Below are 25,036 nucleotides of genomic sequence, written 5' to 3'. Positions count from 1 at the left end.
TCTATTTCAATTCATGTTTACATTTCCTTCATTCCAAACTCAAATTTTGTCTTAGGACATGCATAGTTTATTCAACCAATTGAAAAACAAAATAAATTTTACAAGAAAAATATCTACAAAAAATTCTAGACATGAATCAACTTCACCATGTTAGTAATATAGTCTTTATGAATGTCTTTCCAAATAATATGAAAGCTATGACAATTTTTATGTCTCTTTGTCAAACTCCCAAATGCACTTAGCAGAATCTGCCATTCCCAATTATAAGGATTTCCAAAATAATATACTTCAATAAGTATAATTTCCTATGTGGCACGACCCACACAATTTACGTGTATGTATAACTTTTTTTTTCTTTATTTCACCTAGTTCATAGTCTTGACATTTACCTATATTTCTAAAATAATATTATATACTTTTATTTTCAAATGGATTTAAAATTAAACGTATTTTTATCTTATAGGCATCACTAGTGCACATTACGATTCCTGAACTACTTCTACACTTGATATTTTCGTAATCATTCTCATCTCTAGAATCCTCGATGTCATAGTTCACATAGTTATCTTCTGAGTAATAATGATTCATGATCACAATATGGTAAATTACTTAATTATTTATTTTCTTTCTCTTACTCATCAAATCATACCCTGTGTGAGTTCACCAATGTGTTCAAATTCTTGTCGGAGAGTGATTCAAAGAGCAAGATAAAAAAAGAAGAAAAGAACCAAAGATAAATAAAAACAAAAAAAAACAAATGATGAACTAGGTTGTGAAGGTTAATAATTCTTACCATGAAGATTATCATGCGAATTATGATATTGAGGATTCCTGTGATGAGAATGATTACATCAACATGAAGTTGTGACAATGGTTGAGGAGGTATGATTCACTAGTATGCCTATAATATATGTTGTAAAATCAAAAGAGTTATGTTCGAAGTCTACAAAAATATAAATCATTCATGACATATATATATAATATATATAATATACTATATATATATATAAGCATATTAAAAATCATAATGAAAAAATAATAGAACCAATATAAATTGGTGAAACACCAATCACTACTACGATTTGTTCTTAATCTATCCTGAAGACGATCGATCTATGGTGATAAGAACTTCTTTTTTATTTTCCTTTTTCCTATTGTTTTTGTTCTTACACGCTTCTTTTGTGGACTATAAATTCGTCTCCAATATCAAGTGAATAACTATTGCACCACTCTTTAAAAGTGCAACCCTATCTTGTTCCTTATCACCAAAGAACCTTCAAAAGTATATAAGATTATCTTTACATTTTTAGTAACCTTCCTTTCTTAATATTTTATAACCTTGTTAATGCGTTAATATTACCGGACAAAATCATTATTAGACTTAATTAGACTTAATTACAGGAATATAATCACTATTAATGAGTCTATAATTAGACTTAATTATAGGAATATAATCACTATTAATGGGTCTATAATTAGTCTTAATTACAGATGTTATGTGAGAAAAAGAATCTGTACGGTTCTAATGCTATGGTTATATATATGTATCATTTTTATAGATGAAAGACAGATTGAATAAAACAGAGAATATTCTTTCCTGGTATCAGAGTAAGCAAAGGCAACGGTGCACAACCATGGCAGATGCACCAGAAAAGAATAATGCCAACAAAGCAGAGCACGAAGGAGGAGGTGCTAAGAAGACCTACTCGCCATATGATCTCAACGCGAGTGACAATCCCGAAAACATAATCACGCAAGTTCAATTGCGCGGAGAAAATTACGACGAATGGGCAAGAGCAGTAAAGATCTCGCTTCGTGCCCGGAGAAAATGGGGCTTCATTGATGGAACACATATCCAACCAGAGGATGAGGCACCCGACCTTGAAGATTGGTGGACCGTGCAGTCCATGATTGTCTCTTGGATTCTAAACACCATTGAACCAAGCTTACGATCCACAGTAGCATATGCTGAGACTGCACATAACTTGTGGGAAGACATTAAAGAAAGATTATTGGTCGTGAATGGACCTAGAATTCAACAACTAAGGTCGGACTTGTCAAGATGCAAGCAGGAGGGAATGGTGGTGGCAACTTACTTTGGAAAATTGAAGGTCCTTTGGGATGAGCTTGCTAACAGTGACAAAATTCCATCTTGTACGTGTGGTGGATGCAAGTGTGGGATTGGTGCTCAGTTGGAAAAACGAAGGGAGGAGGAGAAGGTTCATCAACTCCTTATGGGGTTAGATGACGCAAGCTACGGGACAGTAAGATCAAACATTCTGGCCTCAGACCCATTGCCGTCTCTGAACCGCGTATATGCTATGTTGGTACAAGAAGAAAGAGTGAGAATGATGGCCAAATCAACGGAAGAAAGGGGGTTGGTCGTGGGTCTCGCGATGCAGGCCAACTACAAAGAAAAAGGGCGTGGAGATATGGTAGAAAAATTAATGACGTGCAGTCATTGCGGTAAAAATGGTCACGACATGAAGGGATGCTTCCAATTGATCGGATATCCCAAATGGTGGGGTGACAGACCAAAAAGTGAAGGCAAATGGAACGGCATGGGACGCCAAGGGATGCGAAACAAAGGTAACCTGACACGTGCAAATGTGGCACACGCTAGTGGAAGCAACAGTCAAGCCAACAATGACGACAAGAAACTTGAGATGGCAGGTCTGACCAATGAACAATGGAAGGTACTGGTTGATATGATCAGCAAACAAAAATCAAATGAATCAGAGAAAATGACTGGTAAGAGCATTTGGGATTTGTGGATTATTGACAGTGGGGCATCAAACCATATGACCGGGTCACTGGAAAATTTGAGTGAAAAGGAAACTATACAAGGGTGCCCCGTAGGGTTACCCGATGGTGAACGTGTTCTAGCTTGCGAACAGGGAACAGTGACTCTTGAAGAAGGACTTGAATTGAAAAATGTCCTTTATGTTCCCAAATTAAAATGCAATTTACTTTCAGTACCTCAATTGACGGATGAAGAAAATTGTGTTGTAACATTCACTGATAAATTGTGTATTATACAGGACCGCACTTCGAGGACGCTGATTGGAGCAGGTGAACGGAAAGATGGGCTTTATTGGTATCGTGGGGTACGGAAGACTCAAGCATGTCATGTCAAGATGGAAAATCAACTAGCACTTTGGCACCAAAGATTAGGACATCCGTCATTTAAGATTGTGCAAATGCTTCCTGATATAAGTGGGAAATGTACTCGTGATGAGTTGAATAAAGTTTGTGAAAAATCGAAACAAACGAGAGATAAGTTTTTCTTAAGTGCGCATCAAGCTTTGAATATTTTTGATTTAATTCATTGTGACTTATGGGGTCCTTATAAAACTCCTTCATCCTGTGGTGCTTCATATTTTTTGACAATTGTGGATGATTGTTCACGGGCAGTTTGGATCTATTTGTTAAAAGAAAAAACAGAGGTATCAGTGACTTTGAAAAAAAATTTCACACTCGTTGAGAGGCAATACAACAAATGTGTTAAAATGGTTCGCTCTGACAATGGAACCGAATTCATGTGTCTAAAACACTATTTCATTCAACAAGGTATCCTTCACCAAACTTCCTGTGTCGGGACCCCGCAACAAAATGGACGCGTCGAACGCAAGCATCGGCATATTCTGAATGTTGCTCGGTCATTACGGTTTCAAGGCAATCTTCCCATTAAATTTTGGGGGGAATGCGTTTTGACTGCAGGCTACTTAATCAATCTCACACCATCCTCCATTCTAAAAGGAAAAACCCCTTATGAAGTGATCCATGGATGTGTACCCAGCTACGTGCACTTACGAGTATTTGGTTCATTATGTTATGCTCATAATCAAAATAGACAGCGGGATAAATTTGATAGTCGTAGCCGAAAATGTGTGTTTGTCGGGTATCCATATGGCCAAAAAGGATGGAAATTATTTGATTTGGAAACAGAAACTTTCTTTGTCTCTCGTGATGTACATTTTTTCGAAAATAAATTTCCATATTTTGAAGCCAAAAAGATGGACACTGCACCACCATTGCAAAACCCAATTATTGCCAACTCTTTAGAAACTAGAACGGACCCACATTTTCTTCATGAAGTTGCCTCCTCAAACCTAGATGAATGCATCGTCAACCAACTCATTGCATCTCCCATCCCAGCCAAGGAGGATGCTACCCTCACAGATGACTTCGACCACACTATCAACGACTCCGATCCGTGTATAGAAGCCTCGACGCTACCCGCGGATCCACCGCCGCGTCCGACAGAGACGGCGCCGTCGGTTTCTTCACCACCGCTGACGGTCGCGGTTCCCCTTGGGCGAGGGCATCGCGCGAAGCTTCCTTCCGTACGGTTACGCGATTTTGTCGCAGCCACCACGATACCGTCAAGCCCCTCTGTTCCGTCACCTCCTTCAACAGAATCCTCAGGTGTTTCGTATCCTATACATGATTTTGTGAATTGTGATTCCTTTTCTAACCATCATCAAAGTTTTCTTGCCTCTTTACACACCGAGCAGGAACCCCTGTTCTTTTCTCAAGCGGTCCGAGAACCCCGGTGGCGTGATGCTATGGCACAGGAGATTCATGCTCTCGAACTCAATGACACCTGGAAACTCACCGCTCTCCCTCCTGGAAAGAAGGCACTTGGGTGTAAATGGATCTACAAAATCAAATACAACTCAGATGGAACAATTGAAAGATTCAAGGCTCGATTTGTCATTCTTGGCAATCATCAAGTGGAGGGTTTGGATTTCAACGAGACGTTTTCTCCTGTCGTAAAGACGGTAACCATTCGCACAACTCTAACAGTAGCAGCCGCAAAAGATTGGAAGCTTCATCAGATGGACGTTCACAATGCGTTTCTCCATGGTGATCTTGATGATGAGGTTTATATGAAACTCCCTCCTGGCTTCCAAGAATCTCAACCAGGGGCAGTGTGCAAGCTTCAAAAGTCTCTATATGGCCTCCGACAGGCCCCAGGTGTTGGTTTGCTAAACTATCTTCTTCTCTCACTCGTTACGGCTTCCAACAATCCCCGAAGGATCATTCCCTGTTTACTCTCAATAATAATGACATACAGTTGGTTGTGCTAGTCAACGTTGATGATCTTGTGATTGCAGGGAATAATGGTACTGCCATCCAATGTTTTAAAGGCTACTTAAATCAATGCTTTCATATGAAAGATTTAGGCCGCCTCAAGTACTTCCTGGGGGTTGAAGTTGCTCGCTCCCCCAACGGAATCTTCCTTTGTCAGAGGAAATATGCCTTAGATATCATTACTGAAGTCGGATTGTTGGGTGCGAAGCCCGCCACTACACCATGTGAAGAAAATCACAAATTGAGCTCCGCTACTGGTTCTTTTCTTTCTGACCCGGCTACTTATCGTAGACTTGTTGGGAGGTTAATTTATCTGTGTTTCACTCGACCTGACCTTGCCTACAGTGTCCAAGCTTTATCTCAATTTATGCAAAATCCACGCTCCAAGCATTGGCAAGCTGTTCTTCGTGTTGTTCGATATTTAAAGGGGCATCCTGGACAAGGAATACTCCTACCTCAAGAGAACAACTTACAACTCTTTGGGTGGTGTGATTCTGATTGGGCAAGTTGTCCACTGACACGGAAATCTCTCACCGGATGGTTTATTCAACTCGGCACTTCCCCAATCTCTTGGAAAACCCAGAAACAACAAACGGTTTCTGCCTCCTCTGCTACATGCATGTTCCTCATCCTGACCCAATTCATCTTTATTGTGATAGTCAAGCAGCACTTCACATTGCTAAAAACCCGGTCTTCCACGAACGCACCAAACACATTGAAGTTGACTGCCACTTTGTTCGAGATGAAATCATTCACAAGCGCCTTCTTCCATCCTATGTGCCCACACATACACAACTAGCTAACCTTTTCACCAAAGCTCTCGGTGCTAAAAAGTTTGGAGCCATCTTGGTCAAGTTGGGCATTCAAGACTTACATGCTCCAACTTGAGGGGATATTACCGGACAAAATCATTATTAGACTTAATTAGACTTAATTACAGGAATATAATCACTATTAATGAGTCTATAATTAGACTTAATTACAGGAATATAATCACTATTAATGAGTCTATAATTAGACTTAATTACAGGAATATAATCACTATTAATGAGTCTATAATTAGACTTAATTATAGGAATATAATCACTATTAATGGGTCTATAATTAGTCTTAATTACAGATGTTATGTGAGAAAAAGAATCTGTACGGTTCTAATGCTATGGTTATATATATGTATCATTGCTATAGATGAAAGACAGATTGAATAAAACAGAGAATACAACACCGAATTCAACAATTAGGAGAATTAGGGTTTTAAATCCAGTTTTATGTACATATATTCAATTGTAATGGGCTTAGCCCTTAACCCAATTTATGGTGGGTTGTTTTCTCTTATTTTGTTTTTCTCACATAAGACAAATTTGTGGGCTTTTTGGATATAAATTGAACAAAATTATATCAAATTCAATCCAGAGAGTTGTATTAATCGTATAAAATAATAATATTAAATAGTAGTTATATTATAACTACGTAAAAAACTAATTGTTTATATTCAAATAGTGAATAGTGAATAGAAAAAAAAATTATTTTATTCATAATAATATTTTTTATAAAATATATAACTACTAACCAAGTTTCATGTCTTAATTAAAATTAGTAATGAGATATTAGATTCAAAATTATTTTCCGTAATCTAACGTCATTATAAAATTATAAATTTAAGAATGCCAGCTATAATAACTTTTAAAATCTTCCTCTAAACTGAAATTTTTAAAATTAAAATAATAATAATAATAATAAAGATTAAGATATTGATTTGAATATACACTTTTATATTTTTTTTAGTAAGATATTTTAAAATATTAAAGTTTAATAAAATAATGATAACTTAAAATATCAATACATAAATATATTTTGAAAGATTTTAAGACCAACTTTAATTACACCAATAACTTAAAATATTTTTTAGTGACAACTTTTTGTATGCAAATTATCAAAAAAATAGAACTTCATATAGATAAACACACAAGAAAAGAAAAAAAATATTTTGATCTTTTACAATTGAAATGATTTCTTAGTGATAGCATGATCCGTTAATTAATAAACCAAAAGTAGTTATGGATTAGTGATGAAATTGTGTTGCAAGTAAATACCGACATATATAGCTATTGGTAAGTTATAGAAAAGTTTTTTTTTATTATTAAAGAAAAATAAATTAAAAAATATATTTTTTGTCATCCCAACTTTTATAAAAAGAATGTCCTTCAGTGACAACAATAATAATTTTAGTAATAATGTTATCATCTCTTAAAGTTTACTGTAAATATAAATTTTAGTAATGTGTTTGAGAAATTAGATTAAGTAAAATTGTTCCACCTTGGAAAAAAATAATACGAAAATAATTGAGATAAGAGAAAATACTAAAACACATAATCTCATTAATATGTTTAGGAAGATTCTTAATTCCATTATAATATGAGTATTTGTATTTTCTATCACTAGTGAATATATTGTAAAACCTTACAATAAATAATTTTGTTAACCAAAGAGTAAATACAATTTGTACTGAATCATGATATTGGTATGCATCAACTTCAAGATTAGGTATATCAGTGGTTGTGTTTTACTTTATGTTAGCAATTTATATCCTTTTTATTTCAATTCATGTTTACATTGCCTTCATTTCAACTCAATTTTTTTTTTTGTATTATAACATGTTTTGTTTGCTTTGTTTTGTTCAATTAGTTAAAAAAACAAAATAAATTTTATCTATGGTAAGTGTCATTAACAATATACATGAAATTTTAAAAGAAAAATATTTAGAAATTATTTAGTAATGAATCGGGTTGACCATGTCAAAAATAAATATTCTTTATGAATGTCTTTCCAGTGAAAGATATAACAATTTTTATGTCTCTTTACCAAGCTTCCAAATGCACTTAGTAGAATTTCCCCTTCCCAATCGAAAGGATTTCCAAAATAATCTACTTCAATAAGTATAATTTCCTAACTTGCACGACCCACAGATTTACATATATGTATAACCTTTTGTATTTTTTTAACTTAATTCATAGTTAAACAAAATTAAACACATTGCATCTTATATGCATTATTGGTGTACACATGATTCCTTAACTTTTTCTGCACTTGATATTGTCGTAATCATTCTCATCTCAAGAATCCTCGATGTCATAGTTCACATGGTCATCTTCAGGGTAGTAATGATTCTCGATCTCAACTTGATAAATCACTTAGTTATTTTTCCGCTTTCTCTTACTCATCAAACCATACTCTGTCAAGGAGTCTAAAAAATCAATTATCTCACCATAATTTTTTTTGATTGTGAGTTGTTAAAATTATTGGCGGGGAGTGATCAAAAGAGTAAGAGAAATGGGAAAAATAACAATTAACGAAGTCAGTTGTAATGATCAATCATTCTTACTCTGAAGATGACCATGCGGGATATGATATTGAAGATTCCTGTGATGAGGATGATAACGAAAACATGAAGTTGCCACAATGGTTGAGGAGGTATATTTCACCAGTATGCATATAACATATGTTGGAATTAAAAAAAAATTATTCAATGTTTACAAAATATTAATTATTACATATATATACATATATATATATATATATAGTTGAGTAACTTAACAAAAGTCTTGCTATTTGAAATAATCCAATAAGAATAAAAATAGAGGTGAAAATGAGTCTAAATTGAACAAAGGTCACATATTACCTCTCTAGGTTTAGATCTTATGATAATATAAAGAGAGATAATTTCTTTCATTTGTTTCAGATTTGCAAAGGTTGACAAAAGTAGAAGGTGAAAGAGATACAACTTTGCATATGAAATATATCAATAAAAAATATTATACAATGAAAAAAATGTGTTCTCGTAGCCAAAATCAATAATCATTTTACCTCTTCACGAAAAATATATTAATTATATATGTGTGTTTAATCATCTCAATAATCAATTAAAACTCTATAAATTGACTTATTTTTATTTTATTTAAGAAATAAGATTACCAGAAAAGAAGTCAATTTAAAATTATAAGTACCTACACAAGAAACCAACTTAATTATATAAGAATTATAAAAATAACAAGAAAAAAATCATGATAATAAATAAAGTACTCACTTTGATTGTTTCTTCCTCGTGCCACCTTATTCTAGGCAACACCTACAAAATTTTTAGCAAACCCTATAATAAATACCAAAGAATCTTACATCTAAAAAATGGTCTCTTGAAAAAGTGAATGTGTCTGTCGATTGTAAAAAGTAGACAAAAGCGTATTAAAATCATAATCAAAGTTAAAGGAAAAAGAATAGAACCAATACAATTGGTGAAACACCAATCACTACTCCGATTTGTCTTTAATTTGCCCTGAAGACGATCTATGGTGATAAGAACTTCTTTTTTGCTCTTCCTTTTTCTATTGTTTTTTCTTTTCACACACTCTTTGAAACTACAACACTACCTCATCCCTTATCACCAAGTAACCTTCAAAAGTATATAAGATTATGTTTTGTACTCTATTAGTGATCTCCTTTTTATAGCCTTAAATTGCTAGGGTTTGATGCGCTAGAGAACGGCGCATCCAACAATTATGTAAATTAGGGTTTTGAATGTTTTTTTTATAAACATGCTCAGTTGTAATGGGCTTGGCCCACTTTACAATGGTATCTTTTCTCTTATTTTTTCACACAAAATGGATTTGTGGGCTTTTTTTATATAAATTAAAATAATAAGTTAAATAGATTCAAAATTTCTAAAAGTCAAATTTTTTTAATCCACATTATCACTACAAAGTATTATCAAATAAGTATGTATTAGATACAACAAAATTATATAATAATAATAATTCTACAATGTGTGTATATAAAACTATAGTTTTTTAACGATAAAAAAAATATAGGATAAAACATTAAAAAAAATTTATACAAAAGTTTAATAGTATGTATTACTATGCACAATTACATCTTTATTGATACTTAACAATTTATCAATCATGTGTAAGATAGTAAACTTTTACTAAAAAAAAGTTACAAACATTGGCGAACCACAAGAAAACTTATGTGAGCAACTTATACTAAAGTAAATAAAGCCTATTTTGAAGAAAAAATGTTCTTAATACAATTTGGTATAACCTGGTATTAACAAAAAGGATCTTATCAATAATTCATTGATTTGCACATCTATTTTCTTATACGAAAATATGTAAAAATCCAAAATGCACAAATTTTTTTTAAGAAAACATAATTACCTTTATCTTAATCTTGAGAGAACCAAACCAACTTCAGGTAATGTTTATTGGACAAGCATAGAATCACTATTCTTTTCAAGTTCAATTCAAACCCTTTTAAGTTTTCTTGTTCAATAGCTATCAATATCAATTCAAATCCTAGAGTTGTATAAATCTCATAATAAATAGATAAGACTCTTAAAAGTCCCTTTTTACATATGCTACAAATACATGGACTTCAGTAATAACTAGGATGACCTTTGGTAGCTCCATCTAATTAATTAATTTGCACAATTCTATATGCTTATCTAGATTGACAAGTTGTATTAAATAATTTTAGAAATGAAAAACATAAGTTGGAATATTCGTATATCTTTTTGATAAAGCACTAAAAAGAGGAATGGAGACATGAACCATATTAATAGTATTATAAACACTAAATAGTTTTCTCTTAAACCTACCTTAAAAACCAGTTATGGGTCCTTCCATACTGTCAAAAAATTTATACTTGTCTCATTCCATGTAATTCAACCAAAAGTTCATAAAACTATAGAAATATACATTGATATTCGAGAAAAAATGGAAGATGATGTATATCCTACCTAAGACACACACAAAAATTTTAAAAACGTAGAGTGCATAAAGGTATAATAGGCATAGTTAGAAAATTAGAAATCCCAATTGAGTTTTAATATTGTAATTCTATTGAGAACTTTGATAGAGACCACTCCCAAGCAGTCCTCCTTGCGCAGTAAACACGCTTTGTTACATTTAAGAATAACTAGATTTATTTGGTGTACATCACCTGTCAAAATAAAGTTTTGAATCAAAGTCTTTAGTTCATTCAACAATTACTTAGGCTAAGCATAAATCTGAAACACTTATAACAACATACTTAATATGTTTGTATTTACAAGTTGAATTCTTCTCATTAAAGATAAAAGTTTTCCTTTCCAGGAATAAACTTTTAGTCTAACTTTATCCTTGATTAATAGTAATAATAATGATGATGATGATGATAATGATAATGATAATAATAAGGGTTATCCTTTATGAAGGTTTATTTTTACATTACCAAGGGTTATCCTTTATGAAGGTTACCCTAAACCCTAAACCCTAAACCCCCTATTAACTACCATGGGTTTAAAAACCCTTGTAAAGTATCATGGTTTTCCAAACCTCCATAAAATACCATGGATTTCAAAATCTCCGTAAAATACCATGGATTTCAAAATCTCCGTAAAATACCATGGGTTTCAAAACCTCCGTAAAATATCATGGATTTAATGGGAAGGTTAGGGTTTGGTAGAGGGGTGGTGTGTGAACGTGTAGTGGTGGTGGTGGTGTGGTTAAAAGGAGTGGTGTATGGAGGGGTGGGTGGTTTTAGTTTTTGAATCTCTAATTTTGTCTTCTATGAGCTTAGTTAGGCCAATAGCTTGTGAAATGGAATAGGGGTTCAAGATGGTGATTTCTCTCCAAATCTCCAGAACAAGACCTAAGATGAAATAATTGAAAATGGTCTCAGGGGTTAAGTCACCTACACAGTTGCATAATTGTTCAAACTTGGCTTGGTAACTAGTGACAATAGTATGTTTTTGAAGTCATGTACACAGTCTCATTGGCCTCCGTTTGGGACTGGATGGTTGTTAGGTCCTAAATGGCCAGAAGAACTTCTCTTGAGTCTTTTTGATTGAGATTTGGAAGGCATGGAACAAGTTAATAAAAACAGCAATGATAAAGTTTTGCTACAATGTCTACTAAGAGCTTCGAGTACTCAAGGAAATTATTACTAACTAGGGTAAAACTTTTCTCTATTTAGAGTCATATAACCTAAATAGGTGATATTTCTTTGTTACATGAGACTTGGCCTTACGTGAACTCATCTACTATTATTGATCATCTACTCCATTTATAGGCAAATTCTCCTTACACCTTTTATATCTTTCCCTTGCACCTTTATACACTTTTTTTTTTAATTTCAATAATACCCTTTTGAGTATGGTGGAGAGTGTTGTGTTTTTTTCTTCATTTTTAAGTGGTGGTGGTTGCTTGTGGTGGCTGGTGATAAATCTTGTGATGGTTGGTGATAAACCTTGTGATTGAAGTAAGTTTTGTGGTGTTTTTACTTGTGGTGATTGTGTTTCGTTCATTTGTTTTTTCATTTTTTTAGAAACAACAAAACCCATAAAAAAAAATAAGCAAGGTGAAAAAATGGAGTACAAAACTAAAAAAAAAATTATCTTCGTACTAAGAAACATCAAATAAACGAATCTTCTCGTCAACCTTCTCACACACGCTCAAATGATGAAACTACTCTCTCAACCATTGCGATGGGAAAAAAATGAAAGTGTTATGGACGGAAGAGAGGTATAGAAGTACATAGTATTGATGTTATTTAAAAAGAAAATGAAAATATGCTTTATTTAAAATTACTTAAAAAAATTAAAAAACTTAAAATTGAATTTTTACAATTTATATAAAGTTAATGGAGAAAGACATGGAGGTAGAGAAAGAATTTACTTACATTATATAATCTTCCATCCAAATAAGGTGCTTCTTCTGCCTATTGAACCGGCCCATTGGGCCGGCCTATGACATCAAACGATTACTATTCTACCTTTTGCAAATAATAAACTTTTTATTTTGAAGAAAAGAAAGAAAGGAATCTGCATATAATATAAATTTATGTGAAAAAGAAAACTGGTAAATGCGTGAGGACACGTTTTCTGGGCCCTATTAAATAATATTGTATAAGCAAAGTCTTAAATGGGGCCAAAAATTTCACATTTATATATTCTTGCTTCAAAATTAGTTATAAAAAAAGTATATTATACCACTTTACCACCTATTAATTGCATAGCTGTGTTCATTATTTTCTTCATTTTAGAAATACCAACTCATCTTATTCAACTCTCAACTTATCCAAATAAGATTCTGCATTTTATAAAATTAACCATAAATAGCTACTCTCTCATACGAACTTTCGTGGTCATAATTTGAGAAAAATAGAAAAAAAAAAATTGTTCATCTTATTACTCGATTATTATTATTTCAAAAAATTAATTATTGAGTTTTTTCTGTGTATTTTACCATCAATATATTTTAGTTTTCACATATTTTACCGGTTCATTCTATTCTTAATAAAGGAAGATGTGTCATGAAAAAATAGAAAAATAAGATCAAAAGACATCATATTGAAAAAAAAAATAGTAAAATGACGCCATTTTAATTTTTTAAAACTCATTTTAGTGACTTGCCATAATTTTATTAAAAATGTAATTAATTAATAAAATATGTAAAAATTGAAGAATTTTCTTCAAAATGATGTTTAAATAATAATAATAATAATTAAGTGATAAAAAGTATATTATTAAAAAATTATACACCCTTACAAAATATTATTCATCTATATTATGGCAAAATCATATTTATACTATAAAAAAATATTGAAAAAATCAATTTTAGAAATAAAAAATAATTAATCACTATATTAATTAAATTAAATATTACGTTAAAAGATTAAAAAAATTATTAGTATCTAAAATAATTTTTAAATTTATAAACTACTTTTTAAATTGGTATTTAATAAAAAATAATTTATACTAGTTTATTAATTTAAAAATTAAATTAAATATTAATAATTTTGTAATTTATAAAATAATATTTAATTTATTGTGACTAATTATTTTCTTTTTTTTAAAATTAATTTTTATTTAATGATTTATTTAGTAATGTAAAGTGTTGTCGACTATTATATATTTAATAGCTATAAATTATTTAAATTATAATGGTTTTATTAATATCAATAATTTATAACAAGAGATTGTATTCTTATATTATAATATAAATATATAGGAGCATATATATAATATATCATTCTTTAAATAATTTCTTAAGGAAGAGAATATAAATAAATTATTAGTTCCTTTATATATATATATATATATATATATATATTAACTCGGACGATCAATTCAAGCTTTAATGTAAAACCTTATCAACTATATTAGTTTAAGTCTGCATTTTTTACAACTATATCTATCAATAAGCTTATTCAAGTTTAAGTGAAACTAAGTTTGAATCATCTTCATTCGAATTTTATAGATGAAAAAAGATAATTAAAAAAAAACATTCACCAAAAAATTTAGACACAAATGTTATAATTAAAAAAAAATATGTTTAGACCTATTAGGAGGGCCCTAGTTTGATTAATGTTGATATGAAGGAATTAATCCATAGCCCAAGAGAGAAGGAAGGTGATCTAAAAGACAAAGCAAGATATGATGCTTCAACACACACCAAAGAATCAACAAATATTATTATATAGCAATTCTAACTTCAACCATTTTTTCAAGAAAAGAATATATGGAAATTTCATGGAGAATTCAGCATGTGGGCCACTCACTACAAGAAAATCATGAAATAGAAACCAATTTTTAGATACCAAAATAATTAATTGCAATAATAACTAAATTAGATACCATTTTAGAAACTAAAAAAAAATTGGTTTTTAAATTAGTTTCTATTATTGTTAAGTAGTTTCTAAATTGGTATCTAATTAGCAACCATGGTTTTAGAGACCAAATTTATAAACTAAATAATTGGTAGTTAAAACCTTGGTTGCTAATTAGATACCAATTTAGAAACTATTTAACAATAATAGAAACTAATTTAGAAACCAATTTTCTTTTTAGTTTATAAAATGGTCTCTAATTTGGTTACTATTGCAACTAATTATTTTGGTTTCTAAAAATTGGTTTTTATTTTATGATTTTCTTGTAGTGACTCATGAGTAACTTCAAGTAACTTCACAATCCCTTCCCTTTCATCACCGTCCAAACAACATTGTGTGTCACTTTAACTTGCACTTTATAAATTCCCATAAAGTTATTAGAGTAGTAAGAAATTCGTCTCACACTGCAACAAAATTTTGTTAGGACAGAAAATTTTCCGATCATCACTGCTACTTTGTTCACTGTTGGATTAAGCGGAGATTTTTTCAGTAGGTTCATAACTCTTAGTGCTTCAATTTGATCGTTTGGATTGTTGAAAAGTCACCGAAACAGTGATCCATAGGCTGCATACAATAGCTGCGATTTTTGTGAATTTTCTGGTTTCTTGTTCTCTATTTCATCTCGTCTTATTTGTGTTGTGATTTGAGACTCTCTTGTAACCTTATTTTTTTTATCACAGTGGAGCGTGATTCTTACTCGTAGTTTTTACTTCTCACATTGAGAAGGTTTTCCACGTTAAAATTTTTTGTATCTTCCTTCAGTGTATTTTTTGTTGCTGCCATTATTTGTTATTATTCCTCACAGATTCTTGTAAGTTGGGGAAATTATTATTCGTTGCTTATTTATCTGGTTGAGTTATTATTTTACTATGTAAAATTTCCCATCAATTTGGTCATGTATAGTTTAGTTAGCTAGTTACACATAACTTACTTTTCAGCAAGTGCAACTTTTTGTATTTAAACCTTCACTTACCCATTGTTTTTGGCTCTTGATGGTGTTGATTCAAAAGCGTTTTATGTTTGCAAAACAGTTTTACAGTCTGAATGAGTTGAGTAGGTCTAAGCAGTTTTACATTGTGTATGTTTTTTTTTTCTTTGATTTTTGGTCTGTCTAATGGACTTTTTCTAGCTTGACAATCATTTAGTAGTTGATTTAGTTTTGACAACTATCACTCTAAGTAAGTTTGTTGTTTTATTTAACTATTTGTTACTTTTTTTTATCAGCAACGAATTAATGAATTAAACGGGACACTTGAGGGGTGTTCCAACCCTTATACAAAGATAAACAACTAGGATACACAAAACAAAGGAAAGCTAGAAAAAAAGAAAAACAACAACACCCTGCCAAAAAAGGTTCAAACATTCTTACACCGACTGTATCCTAGAAAGAACTAACCGCCTACAAAGAAAAGTCCAGCAGCATGTGTTGTCACTAACAAAACAGATGACCACATTTACAACAACCCAAAAACCCCACTTAAGACATACCCCTTTGCCACCATCACCTAACTCTTTGCCACTTTGGACATTAAATACTCTCCCCCCAGCACACCAATTCCTTTTAGAACACCAACAGGACCCCCTCATAAAACCCCTTACACCATACATGCGTCATATAGAGAGCAACTCATGGCTAAGGGTGCACAACAGTTGCTCTTGGCTATAAGGTAGACAAAAGTTAGTCTCTCACACCTATGTGCCAGTTCCAATTCCATATTTGTATGCCTAGTTTAGATGAATGACACACTTCCTTTGCCTTCCATTCAGCACCGTATCAGCATCGGCAACACTGCTTCTCTTAATACAGTGCCCTCCCACACCTTACTTCTATTCCTTTTGCCTTACAACAGCTCACACACACTCATTACCAGTACATCCCTTCCAAAGATAGCATCGCCTATCTCCCACCCTTCAAACACCTACCTTTATACCTTCCATTCTACACCTTTCACCTTGCAATGAGTCCCTCTATTGAGTCGCAGATATCCATCCAATCCAGATGCCTCCATCTATTCCTCTGATCGGATTTACTATACCTTAGCAGTCCCTATATCCTGCCCAGCTAATCCTGCTGCTAACATGTTTTAACAGGAATAAGTAACATAGCATCATCACTGCTAGACGAACAGATTTGTTCCTTGAACCGCCTACAGGTTGTTTTCCTTCATCACAAGGTTACCCTTCACAACCTCTATATCACCCCTTCAGCATAGGTAATGTTAGCTCTTTATACAATGGATTGGGTTCATATACCATTCCGCTAATGAGTAGTTAAAGCACCTCAGCCTATGTTTCAACCACAACCACGCTTTGGTTTGTGCCAAGTGTAATATTTCATCATCATCCGCTACTCCTTGGTTAAAGATAATATTATTCCTCTGTTCCCAAATGCATCTCACCACCGCTACCCACATGCCTTTCCACAACAAGTTCTGATTGTGATTAAAGATAGGGAAGTGGAACTGCTCGAAGTGATACATCAATTCTCTGTGCTGGACAAAAGCTATTCCCATCCATCTGAGAAATCTATTCCATACACGTTGCGCAACTGTACAATCCAAGAACAAGTGTTGTGCTGACTCAATTCCGCCACCACACATCACACATGGTTGGCTATTAATCATCACCCCTCTAGTCATTAAGTTTGCCTTAGTTGGAAGTCTGTCTAGTAAGGCCCTCCATGCAGTTACCAGAACATTGGGAGACGCTTTAACCTGCCAAAGAAGCTTAAAGATTACATTTGGCCTACCTCTGGTAGATTTTGCAAGGCAGTCATACGCTGTTTTCACCGAATACACTCCAGATGCATCCCCTCCCCACGTCTGGATATCTGTAGTGTCCCTTCTCGGTTTGATCCTGTCTATCACTCTTAGCAACTCATCTAGTAATTCAGACTCCCATTGAAACCTTGACCTTCTCCAACTCAACTTCCAGGACCATTCTTCCTCCTCCCATTCCCCCACCTCGGCCACCTTTGATCTATGATTCAGTGATATTGAGTAGAGCCTCGGATAGATGTCTCTTAAGGCCCTGCTGCTAGCCCATGTGTCCTCCCAAAATCTCACCTTATCCCCACTTCCCATCTTCCAACCCATTTCACTATGGAACCAGCTTACTTCTTCTCCCTCACCACAACTCTTGCACAAATCGCACCACCACCAAGATAATTTTTTTTGGTTTCTGCCCCTTTGATTAAGCTCTGTGCCATACTTAGACAACAAAATATCCTTCCACACTCCCTTTTCTCCGCTCATAAGTCTCCACTTCCATTTCGCTAAAAGTGCAGCATTAAACTTCCTGACATCTTTAATCTCCAGTCCTCCCTCCTCCAAAGGTCTGCATATATTGTCCCAGCTCACCCACGATATCAGTCTATTCTCCCTTCCCCAACCCCATAAGAATCTTCTTTGGATACGGACAATACTATCGCAAACCGCTTCAGGAGCCTTAAAGAAGGAGAAATAATATAGCGGTAGAGATGTAAATACCGATTTAATTAAGCAGATTCTACCAGCCATAGACAAAAACCTCCCCTTCCAAGTATTAAGTTTTGTGCTCAGTTTTACGATTATCGGCTCCCAAAACTTTTTCTTCCTAGGATTTCCTCCTATCTCCAACCCCAAGTACTTAAACGGTACCCTCATTAGAGTACAGTGGAGACTCTTTGCATAGACTTCAAGGGCCCGACTTTGGACGTTGATTCCAGTGATCCTAGACTTATGGAAATTGATCTCCAGTCCCGAGGCCAACTCAAAACATCTAAGTATTGCTTTTATAGTAACTATGTTAGAGTATGAGTCTTCACAAAAAAAGAGCGTATCATCAGCGAATTGTAGCACACAGGCCTCAATCTCTCTTCTTCCCACCTTAATTCCAGCAAGCTTGTTGGTTCTAAGTGTCTGCCTAACAAGCCCAGTTAACCCTTCAGCAACCACAATAAACAAGAAAGGGGCTAGAGGATCTCCTTGCCTCAACCCTCGCTTGACTTTGAACTCCGTAGTAGGGCTTCCATTAACCAGGACTGACACTGTGGCAGAGTCCAAACAACCTTTTATCCATAGAATCCATCTCTTATGGAATCCCAGTTTATGAAGCATATCCAAATTATTCTTGTTACTTGTTACTTGTTTGAATAAACTATTCTTTACATCCAAATTAACTATTTTTTTTTTAACTCTTTTTCTTTTAACTTTATTTTGATACATGTACGCATTACTAGATAAGTAATGTTTTATTTTAGATAAGTAATGTTTTATTTTGTTGTTCTGTTGTAGTCATACTAATTGGAAAAACCGTACGTGGATTTGTAAATTACGAAACATCATTAAGTATGCCAATGGTTGAACAAACTGTACGTGGATTTGTAAATTACGAAACATCATTAAGTATGCCCCATGGTTGAACGTATTTTTGAATATTGCATTTGAAAACGTGTTTGTTTTGGTTATTTTAGTTTCCTATGGGCATGTATATTTGGTCCAAGCTAAATAACGGGGTTGAAGGTCTTGTGTACTCTTTTAAAATAATTTTTATCAATTCATTTGAAAATGGTGGTGTGTGTACCTCAGTACATTTAGTGAATCAAATTAATTATATTAAAGAGAGAGGCTTGGGCATGTAATAATAACTTGAAATCACGAGAAAAAAAGAAAAAAATTGAACAATTATTCTTTCATAGTGACTCATTTATAATTTATATTAGTTAGTTGTTAAAATTTAATAGCTAAATGTTAAATAAAAATTTAGATACTACTTTAATATCTATAGTTTTTTAATTTTGTAAAACAATCCCAGGATTAATTATATTTTTATTTTTAAGATTAGTTGTTATTTAATGATATTTTTAGTATTGATATTTTAGTATTGAGAAAAGGTAGATCTAGATTCAGTTTAAAGGTGATCAAATGGAAAATTATATCAGATAAAAGATTGTGGGTATGGCAACTGGGAGTATCTATTTAAATATGTATTGTTTAGGAGAGTGAATATGGACATACCTGTTTTGCAAATAAGGTTTAGAATGTTTGAGTAAGGAACTTTAATTTATAAAATAATTATACAACATGTCTTTCACCTATGTCACTTGTCGTCATAAGTAGTCACAAATGACAAAGGAAAGGTGTATTGTAATGATAAAATTGAACACATTAAAACAAAGGGCAAAATGAAGAAGTAGAAGTATCTAACGTAATAATTGTAAACATTAGAAAAACTTATTTAATCCATATTCCTATGCAGGCTTCCCTACACTACGACATAGTACAAAGAAGTAGGTAATGAAGAAGGAAGTTGTATGTTACGTAATGGAAAAATTGACACGGGATCTTTGAATTCAATATCCTCCTTGTTATTTCCTTCTTCATACACACCGATTAGAGTCCAATTTGGAATTGCACTAAGAAAGCTCAATGTTGCGCTCTCATTTCCACGATTTCTTTGCATAGGGAAGCCTAACTCAAATACAATCTCAACTTTATTCCACTCTTGCTCTGAAAACACCCCCTCCACTTTGCCTTCTACATCACACCAAAGTATTGTTTCCCTGTCTCTTTCTATGAAATTGCTCAGAGCAATGAATTGCATACTCTCGTTAATGAATACTCTGAACTTGAAATTCATTGCCATCAAACTTTTCCAGAAAACCGCTGATACTTTACAACATACCGCTATCTTAGGAAATTTGTTTCGAAACGAGAAATGAATCGATGATTCCCTGCGAACGTGCTTCTTTTTCTTTCTAAGCTGTTGGAATAACAAACGGAAATCAGAATGCATAATAGGATTAGGACTGCATACTTGGATGCCATTATTGGGACTTATGTATGAATAATACACATCAAGATATCGGTCATCACCGTCAATAAGCATGGCACTTGCAGACACCTCTGAGCTCAACTCTTCAAAATTTTGATACGTTCCATGCCCATAACCCACTAACACCTTAACTTCCCGTATCATGCTTATACTATCTGGTAGCTGATAAAGTCTTCGGCAACCCTTCAAGGACAGCAGTTCAAGCCCAACAAAATTTCTAATTGAAAATGGCAATTTCTCTATATTTGTGCCGTCTAAATATATTTTCCTTATTTTCTCCATCTTTCCCAATACTTCTGGGAAACTCTCAAGACTTTCGCACCTCCGAAGATCCAAAGTTTCAAGAGATGTCAGCATGATGCAGGGTGCAAGAGTTTTCAGCTTGGTGCATTCTTGAGCACTCAATAAGCAAAGCTTATCAAGAAACCCAATTGATTCATCAATGTTAACCAAATTAGAGCATTTATCTAGACGCAGAGTTGTTAAGAGTGGTGCTTCTCGTAGGCTCGGTAGATCAGTTAAGAACTTGCAATCTTCAAGGTTTATTATAGACAATGATCCCAACATCTGCAACATAAAAAGCAAATGGGTCAAGTTATTATCTTTTAATGTAGAAACTCATGTTGAGAACTAAAACTTTGACAGATAAACATGCCTTTTCTGGTTTGAATATCTGAAGGCAACTTTCAGGCATAAGGAGTATCTCAAAACGTTTGGGATTGAAATCAGAAGGTAAAGATGGTGAAGGATAGCAACTCCAGTCTAGCACTCTCAGGCTATTTGGTAGATGCTTAGGGCCAGTAGAAAAGGTTGAATCTTCAATGATCAAAATTCTCAAGTTCTTCATTTCCCTGAATGCCTTTCCATTCCATTGCACTTCTATGTTGTTGTGCCCTTCAAGCTTTATGAATTCTATTTTATCAGATCCCTTCCACGCCAAACAATAGTTTATCCACAAAAACGTGCTTTTAATTAGCTATGCCATCCATGGATAAATATGTAATACTAAATCTAGCATGCATTCAATAAAATGGGTAAATAATAAAGGGATGAAAGGAGAGAAAATAGCAGAAATGTTTATAATATCAACATACCGTATTTTCTTCCAAAACATGAACAATGTCCTCGTTAAACCATAATCTACTACGTCTGCCTGGCTCAAGTGTTGATTCCTGCCTTACAATTTCTCTACCTGTGTCTAGAATTAGATCATGCATTCTCACAAAACCAGAAGAATCAATCTTTATGAGAGATCTGTCAACCAACACTCTCAAACCATCTTCTACATAAAAACCATGAGCTTCTAGAATTGGTGTGACATTGCCCAGTTCACAGGTATTGAAGAAACAAGCAATGTCCAGGAAAATTCCCTTCTCATTTTCTTCCAAACCATCATAGCTTACTTTAAGTATTTCATGAATCTTCTCATGAGGAATACTTTCATATTTATCTAATGCAGAACTGCACTGTTCTAAACTTTTTCCAAATAAGTGAGATCCTATAACTTCCAGAGCCAACGGAAGTCCGCATGCATAAGAAACTGCACGGTTGGAAATATTCGTATAAGCTGGACCAACTTTTCCCTTTTTGAAGGCATGCCAGTTAAACAATTCGATAGCTTTTTCAACATTTAAAGGCTTAGCCTCATATAGGTTTACCACCCCATGAGCATCTAGCAAGTACTTGTCTCTTGTGGTGATGATGATTGTACTTCCAGAGCCAAACCAATCATGTCCCCCTGCAAGTACCTTTAACTGCTGTAATTTGTCAACATCATCAAGAACTAAAAGGACCTTCTTCTGTTGAAGTCTCCTTTTTATTATCTGGATTCCTCTATTGACATCTCTCACTTTAATATCTTCTTCTTTGAGTGTTTCAGAAAGTAGTATTTCTTGGAGTCGCACAATCCCATGCTTATTAATTGTATTTTCTCTAATGTCAGGTAGAAAACAGGAACCTTGAAAATGCCAAAAAAGACAATTATACACAGCACGAGCAATCGTGGTTTTACCTATACCCCCGATACCATAAATTCCTACCATGTTGACATCAGACCCATCTCCAAGGAGAGATTTCACTCCTTGCACTGCATACTCCAGCCCAATTGGATTATCAGCAACATGTAAAGGGATGTAATTTATCTTTTCAGATATCTCTTCAACAATCTTTCTGATAAACTCATATTCTGGTTGTTGAGACCTATCCATTACAAGAAAACATGTCAGCTAAAACTAAAGCATCATATTTTGTTTTTAGTTCATTCCTTTCGATCAGAACTAGTGACATAAAATTTTGCATCCATTTCTCAAATTTTATAGATCAATGATCCATACGATTTATTTGACTTTCCTTCCCTATTAGTATTAATACGAAAATTATTAGCAAAAGGAGAGTTTATATAATATATATATATATATGTGTGTGTGTGTGTATTCAAAGAATAGTATGAAATACCCATGTTGGAAATGCCAGCCGGATAGATTAGCTGCTTCATGTAAAGCCTTCCTCCATTTTTGTGCCTTCTCATTGTCAGCGTCAGTGTGGAACCTAGCTTCGTGTTTTGACAATGCTTCTGCATAAGTTCCAGTCTGATGTCGAACTTGTGATGGATCCACCTCATAAAATATTGGATAGATCGATCGGCCTTCTTCCTTCGCGCATTCAAGTATCTTTACAAGTTCGTTTAAGCAATAGGTTGAAGATGCATAGTTTTTGGAGAAGACAACGATGGAAATCATTGAATTTTGAATAGCTTTGAAGAGAGAAGGTGTAATATCTTCCCCTCTTCTAAGACCATCATCGTCGAAGAAAGTAACAATCCCCTTTTGGCGCAACGAATTGTAAAGATTATATGCAAACTGTGAACGAGTATCTTCACCTCTAAAATTTAGAAAGACATCATAATGCCATGGATTCCTGGAGGAAGAGAAGGATCTCTGTGCCATGATTTAAGAACATCAAAAATAAGAAACTAGTAAAACAACTTATGTTTGCAGTAAAACAAAGGTTGTGATGAGTGAGGAGCAATTAGGAAGTAGTTGCTTTATATTCGACATGAAGATCTGGTGGGTGAGCTCAGTCTTTTGCAATGGCAGATACTTTTCAAAGTATCATTTATGGTAGACAAATCATATCAAAACACGTAAATGGAGATAGATAGAAGAAAGATAGAAACAAAGAATAAGTATATAATAATGACCTTTGAACCGACAGAGCAAGTGGCTTTGTGGTGTCCGGAAATGTTATTATACCGTAGAAAACACGTTAATATAATTTCTTTGACTCATTCAATCGGCATTAAAACCAATATTAGACAGGTCATAGTTGAAAGTATTCGTCTTTAATGTTATAGATATAATTGATGATGAAATTGACGCGATCAAACTTTTAACATCTAGAATCAACGTTTTCTAATTCCACAAAATTTTCCAAAATCCTTTGAAACCCTATTCCCACCCTTCTTGGAAACTCCTTCATTGTGCGCCAGGTCTTGTACCGCCTTCCCATTGCAACGATTATCAACAACGAAACACACGATAGCAACCCCCAGTGACGAACTAAGAAGATGGTTCTCATAGAACATCTTAGTGTCGCTGGTCTCAAAGGCGGCAAGGAGGTCGAGGTAAGCATTGGACTAGACGAGGGAGTTGTAGACCTGCACGATGATGATGAGAATGTTCTGTTTCATGCCAAAGATGTCAATGGTTTTCTCGAGGGTGGGAGGAGAGAAGCATTTGCCTTATTAGGTCGATAGTATCATATTGCAAAGGGATGGATTACGATGGTGGGCACAAGAGTTTCAAAAATCATGAAATAGAAATTAATTTGTAGAAACTAAAATAATAATAACTAAATTAGAGACCATTTTAAAAACTAAAAAGAAATTTAGTTTATATTATTTTATATTATTGTTAAATAGTTTTTAAATTAGTATCTAATTAGGAATCAAGGTTTTTGTTACCAAATTTAGAAACTAAATAATTGGTAGTTAAAACCTTAGTTGCTAATTAGATACCAATTTAGAAACTATTTAACAATAATAGAAAATAATAGCAACTAATTTAGAAACCAATTTTTTTTTTAGTTTCTAAAATGGTCTTTATTTAAGTTTCTATTGTAACTAATTATTTTAGTTTCTAAAAATTAATTTTTATTTCATGATTTTTTTTTTAGTGTAAACTTATTGTTGCAAGGACGACTATTCAACATTTACTCATTTGTTTCTGATCAATCACGAAAGATTTATGAGAATTTCCTATCATTTTCTCAAGAAAATTAAGTCCTCCGCATCTTCTTTGATTTTTCTTGGGAAAACTCTCACCAATCTTCACTAAAATCTTATTTTTAGTGGAGATTTTTTAATGTTAACCTCCGATAAGACATGCTATACTGGAGGTGTTCTAAACCCCTTGTAAGTAGATAC

General features: G+C 33.4%; 2 protein-coding genes across 3 annotated transcripts; one reads left to right on the top strand and one right to left on the bottom strand.

Annotated features, from left to right (window-relative positions):
- Positions 1–1,634: 1,634 nt before the first annotated feature.
- Positions 1,635–8,867, top strand: LOC150027855 (uncharacterized). The gene is made up of 4 exons (XM_090301557.1): positions 1,635–2,342; positions 2,490–2,673; positions 8,487–8,568; positions 8,837–8,867. The coding sequence occupies exons 1-4, from the start codon at positions 1,635–1,637 to the stop codon at positions 8,865–8,867; spliced, it is 1,005 nt and encodes a 334-aa protein (XP_090157683.1).
- A 10,946-nt stretch (positions 8,868–19,813) lies between these two features.
- LOC137837063 (disease resistance protein Roq1) lies at positions 19,814–23,939 on the bottom strand. 2 transcript variants are annotated; one of them, XR_016520591.1, is made up of 4 exons: positions 23,068–23,695; positions 21,708–22,812; positions 21,269–21,624; positions 19,814–21,180 (listed from the first exon to the last, which is right to left on the bottom strand). XR_016520591.1 is itself a non-coding variant. In XM_068645920.2 (4 exons), exons 1-4 carry the CDS (start codon positions 23,556–23,558, stop codon positions 20,044–20,046), a joined length of 3,006 nt encoding a protein of 1,001 aa, XP_068502021.1. In that variant the 5' UTR covers positions 23,559–23,939; the 3' UTR covers positions 19,814–20,043. The 2 variants fall into 2 exon arrangements, 1 of the variants encoding a protein (XP_068502021.1); XM_068645920.2 differs by having other exon boundaries at positions 21,269–21,541; positions 23,068–23,939.
- Positions 23,940–25,036: the final 1,097 nt, after the last annotated feature.

This window comes from Phaseolus vulgaris, chromosome 4 (assembly GCF_051622355.1).
Source record: "Phaseolus vulgaris cultivar YP4 chromosome 4, ASM5162235v1, whole genome shotgun sequence".
Classification (NCBI taxonomy): Eukaryota; Viridiplantae; Streptophyta; class Magnoliopsida; order Fabales; family Fabaceae; genus Phaseolus; species Phaseolus vulgaris.
Note: the sequence above shows the minus strand (reverse complement) of the source record. Positions and strands in the feature narration are given on the sequence as shown.

What these genes read in the sequence shown, in the direction of transcription:
- LOC150027855 (XM_090301557.1), top strand. Translation starts at nt 1,635, where the DNA reads ATGGCAGATGCACCAGAAAAGAATAATGCCAACAAAGCAGAGCACGAA. An exon ending in CAAGAAACTTGAGATGGCAG is followed by an intron (nt 2,674 to 8,486) that starts GTCTGACCAATG and finishes CTTACTCTGAAG; the next exon opens with ATGACCATGCGGGATATGAT. An exon ending in TTGCCACAATGGTTGAGGAG is followed by an intron (nt 8,569 to 8,836) that starts GTATATTTCACC and finishes CATTTGTTTCAG; the next exon opens with ATTTGCAAAGGTTGACAAAA.
- LOC137837063 (XM_068645920.2), bottom strand. Translation starts at nt 23,558, where the DNA reads ATGGCACAGAGATCCTTCTCTTCCTCCAGGAATCCATGGCATTATGAT. An exon ending in GGCTGGCATTTCCAACATGG is followed by an intron (nt 22,813 to 23,067) that starts GTATTTCATACT and finishes TGTAATGGATAG; the next exon opens with GTCTCAACAACCAGAATATG. An exon ending in ATGTTTTGGAAGAAAATACG is followed by an intron (nt 21,542 to 21,707) that starts GTATGTTGATAT and finishes TTGGCGTGGAAG; the next exon opens with GGATCTGATAAAATAGAATT.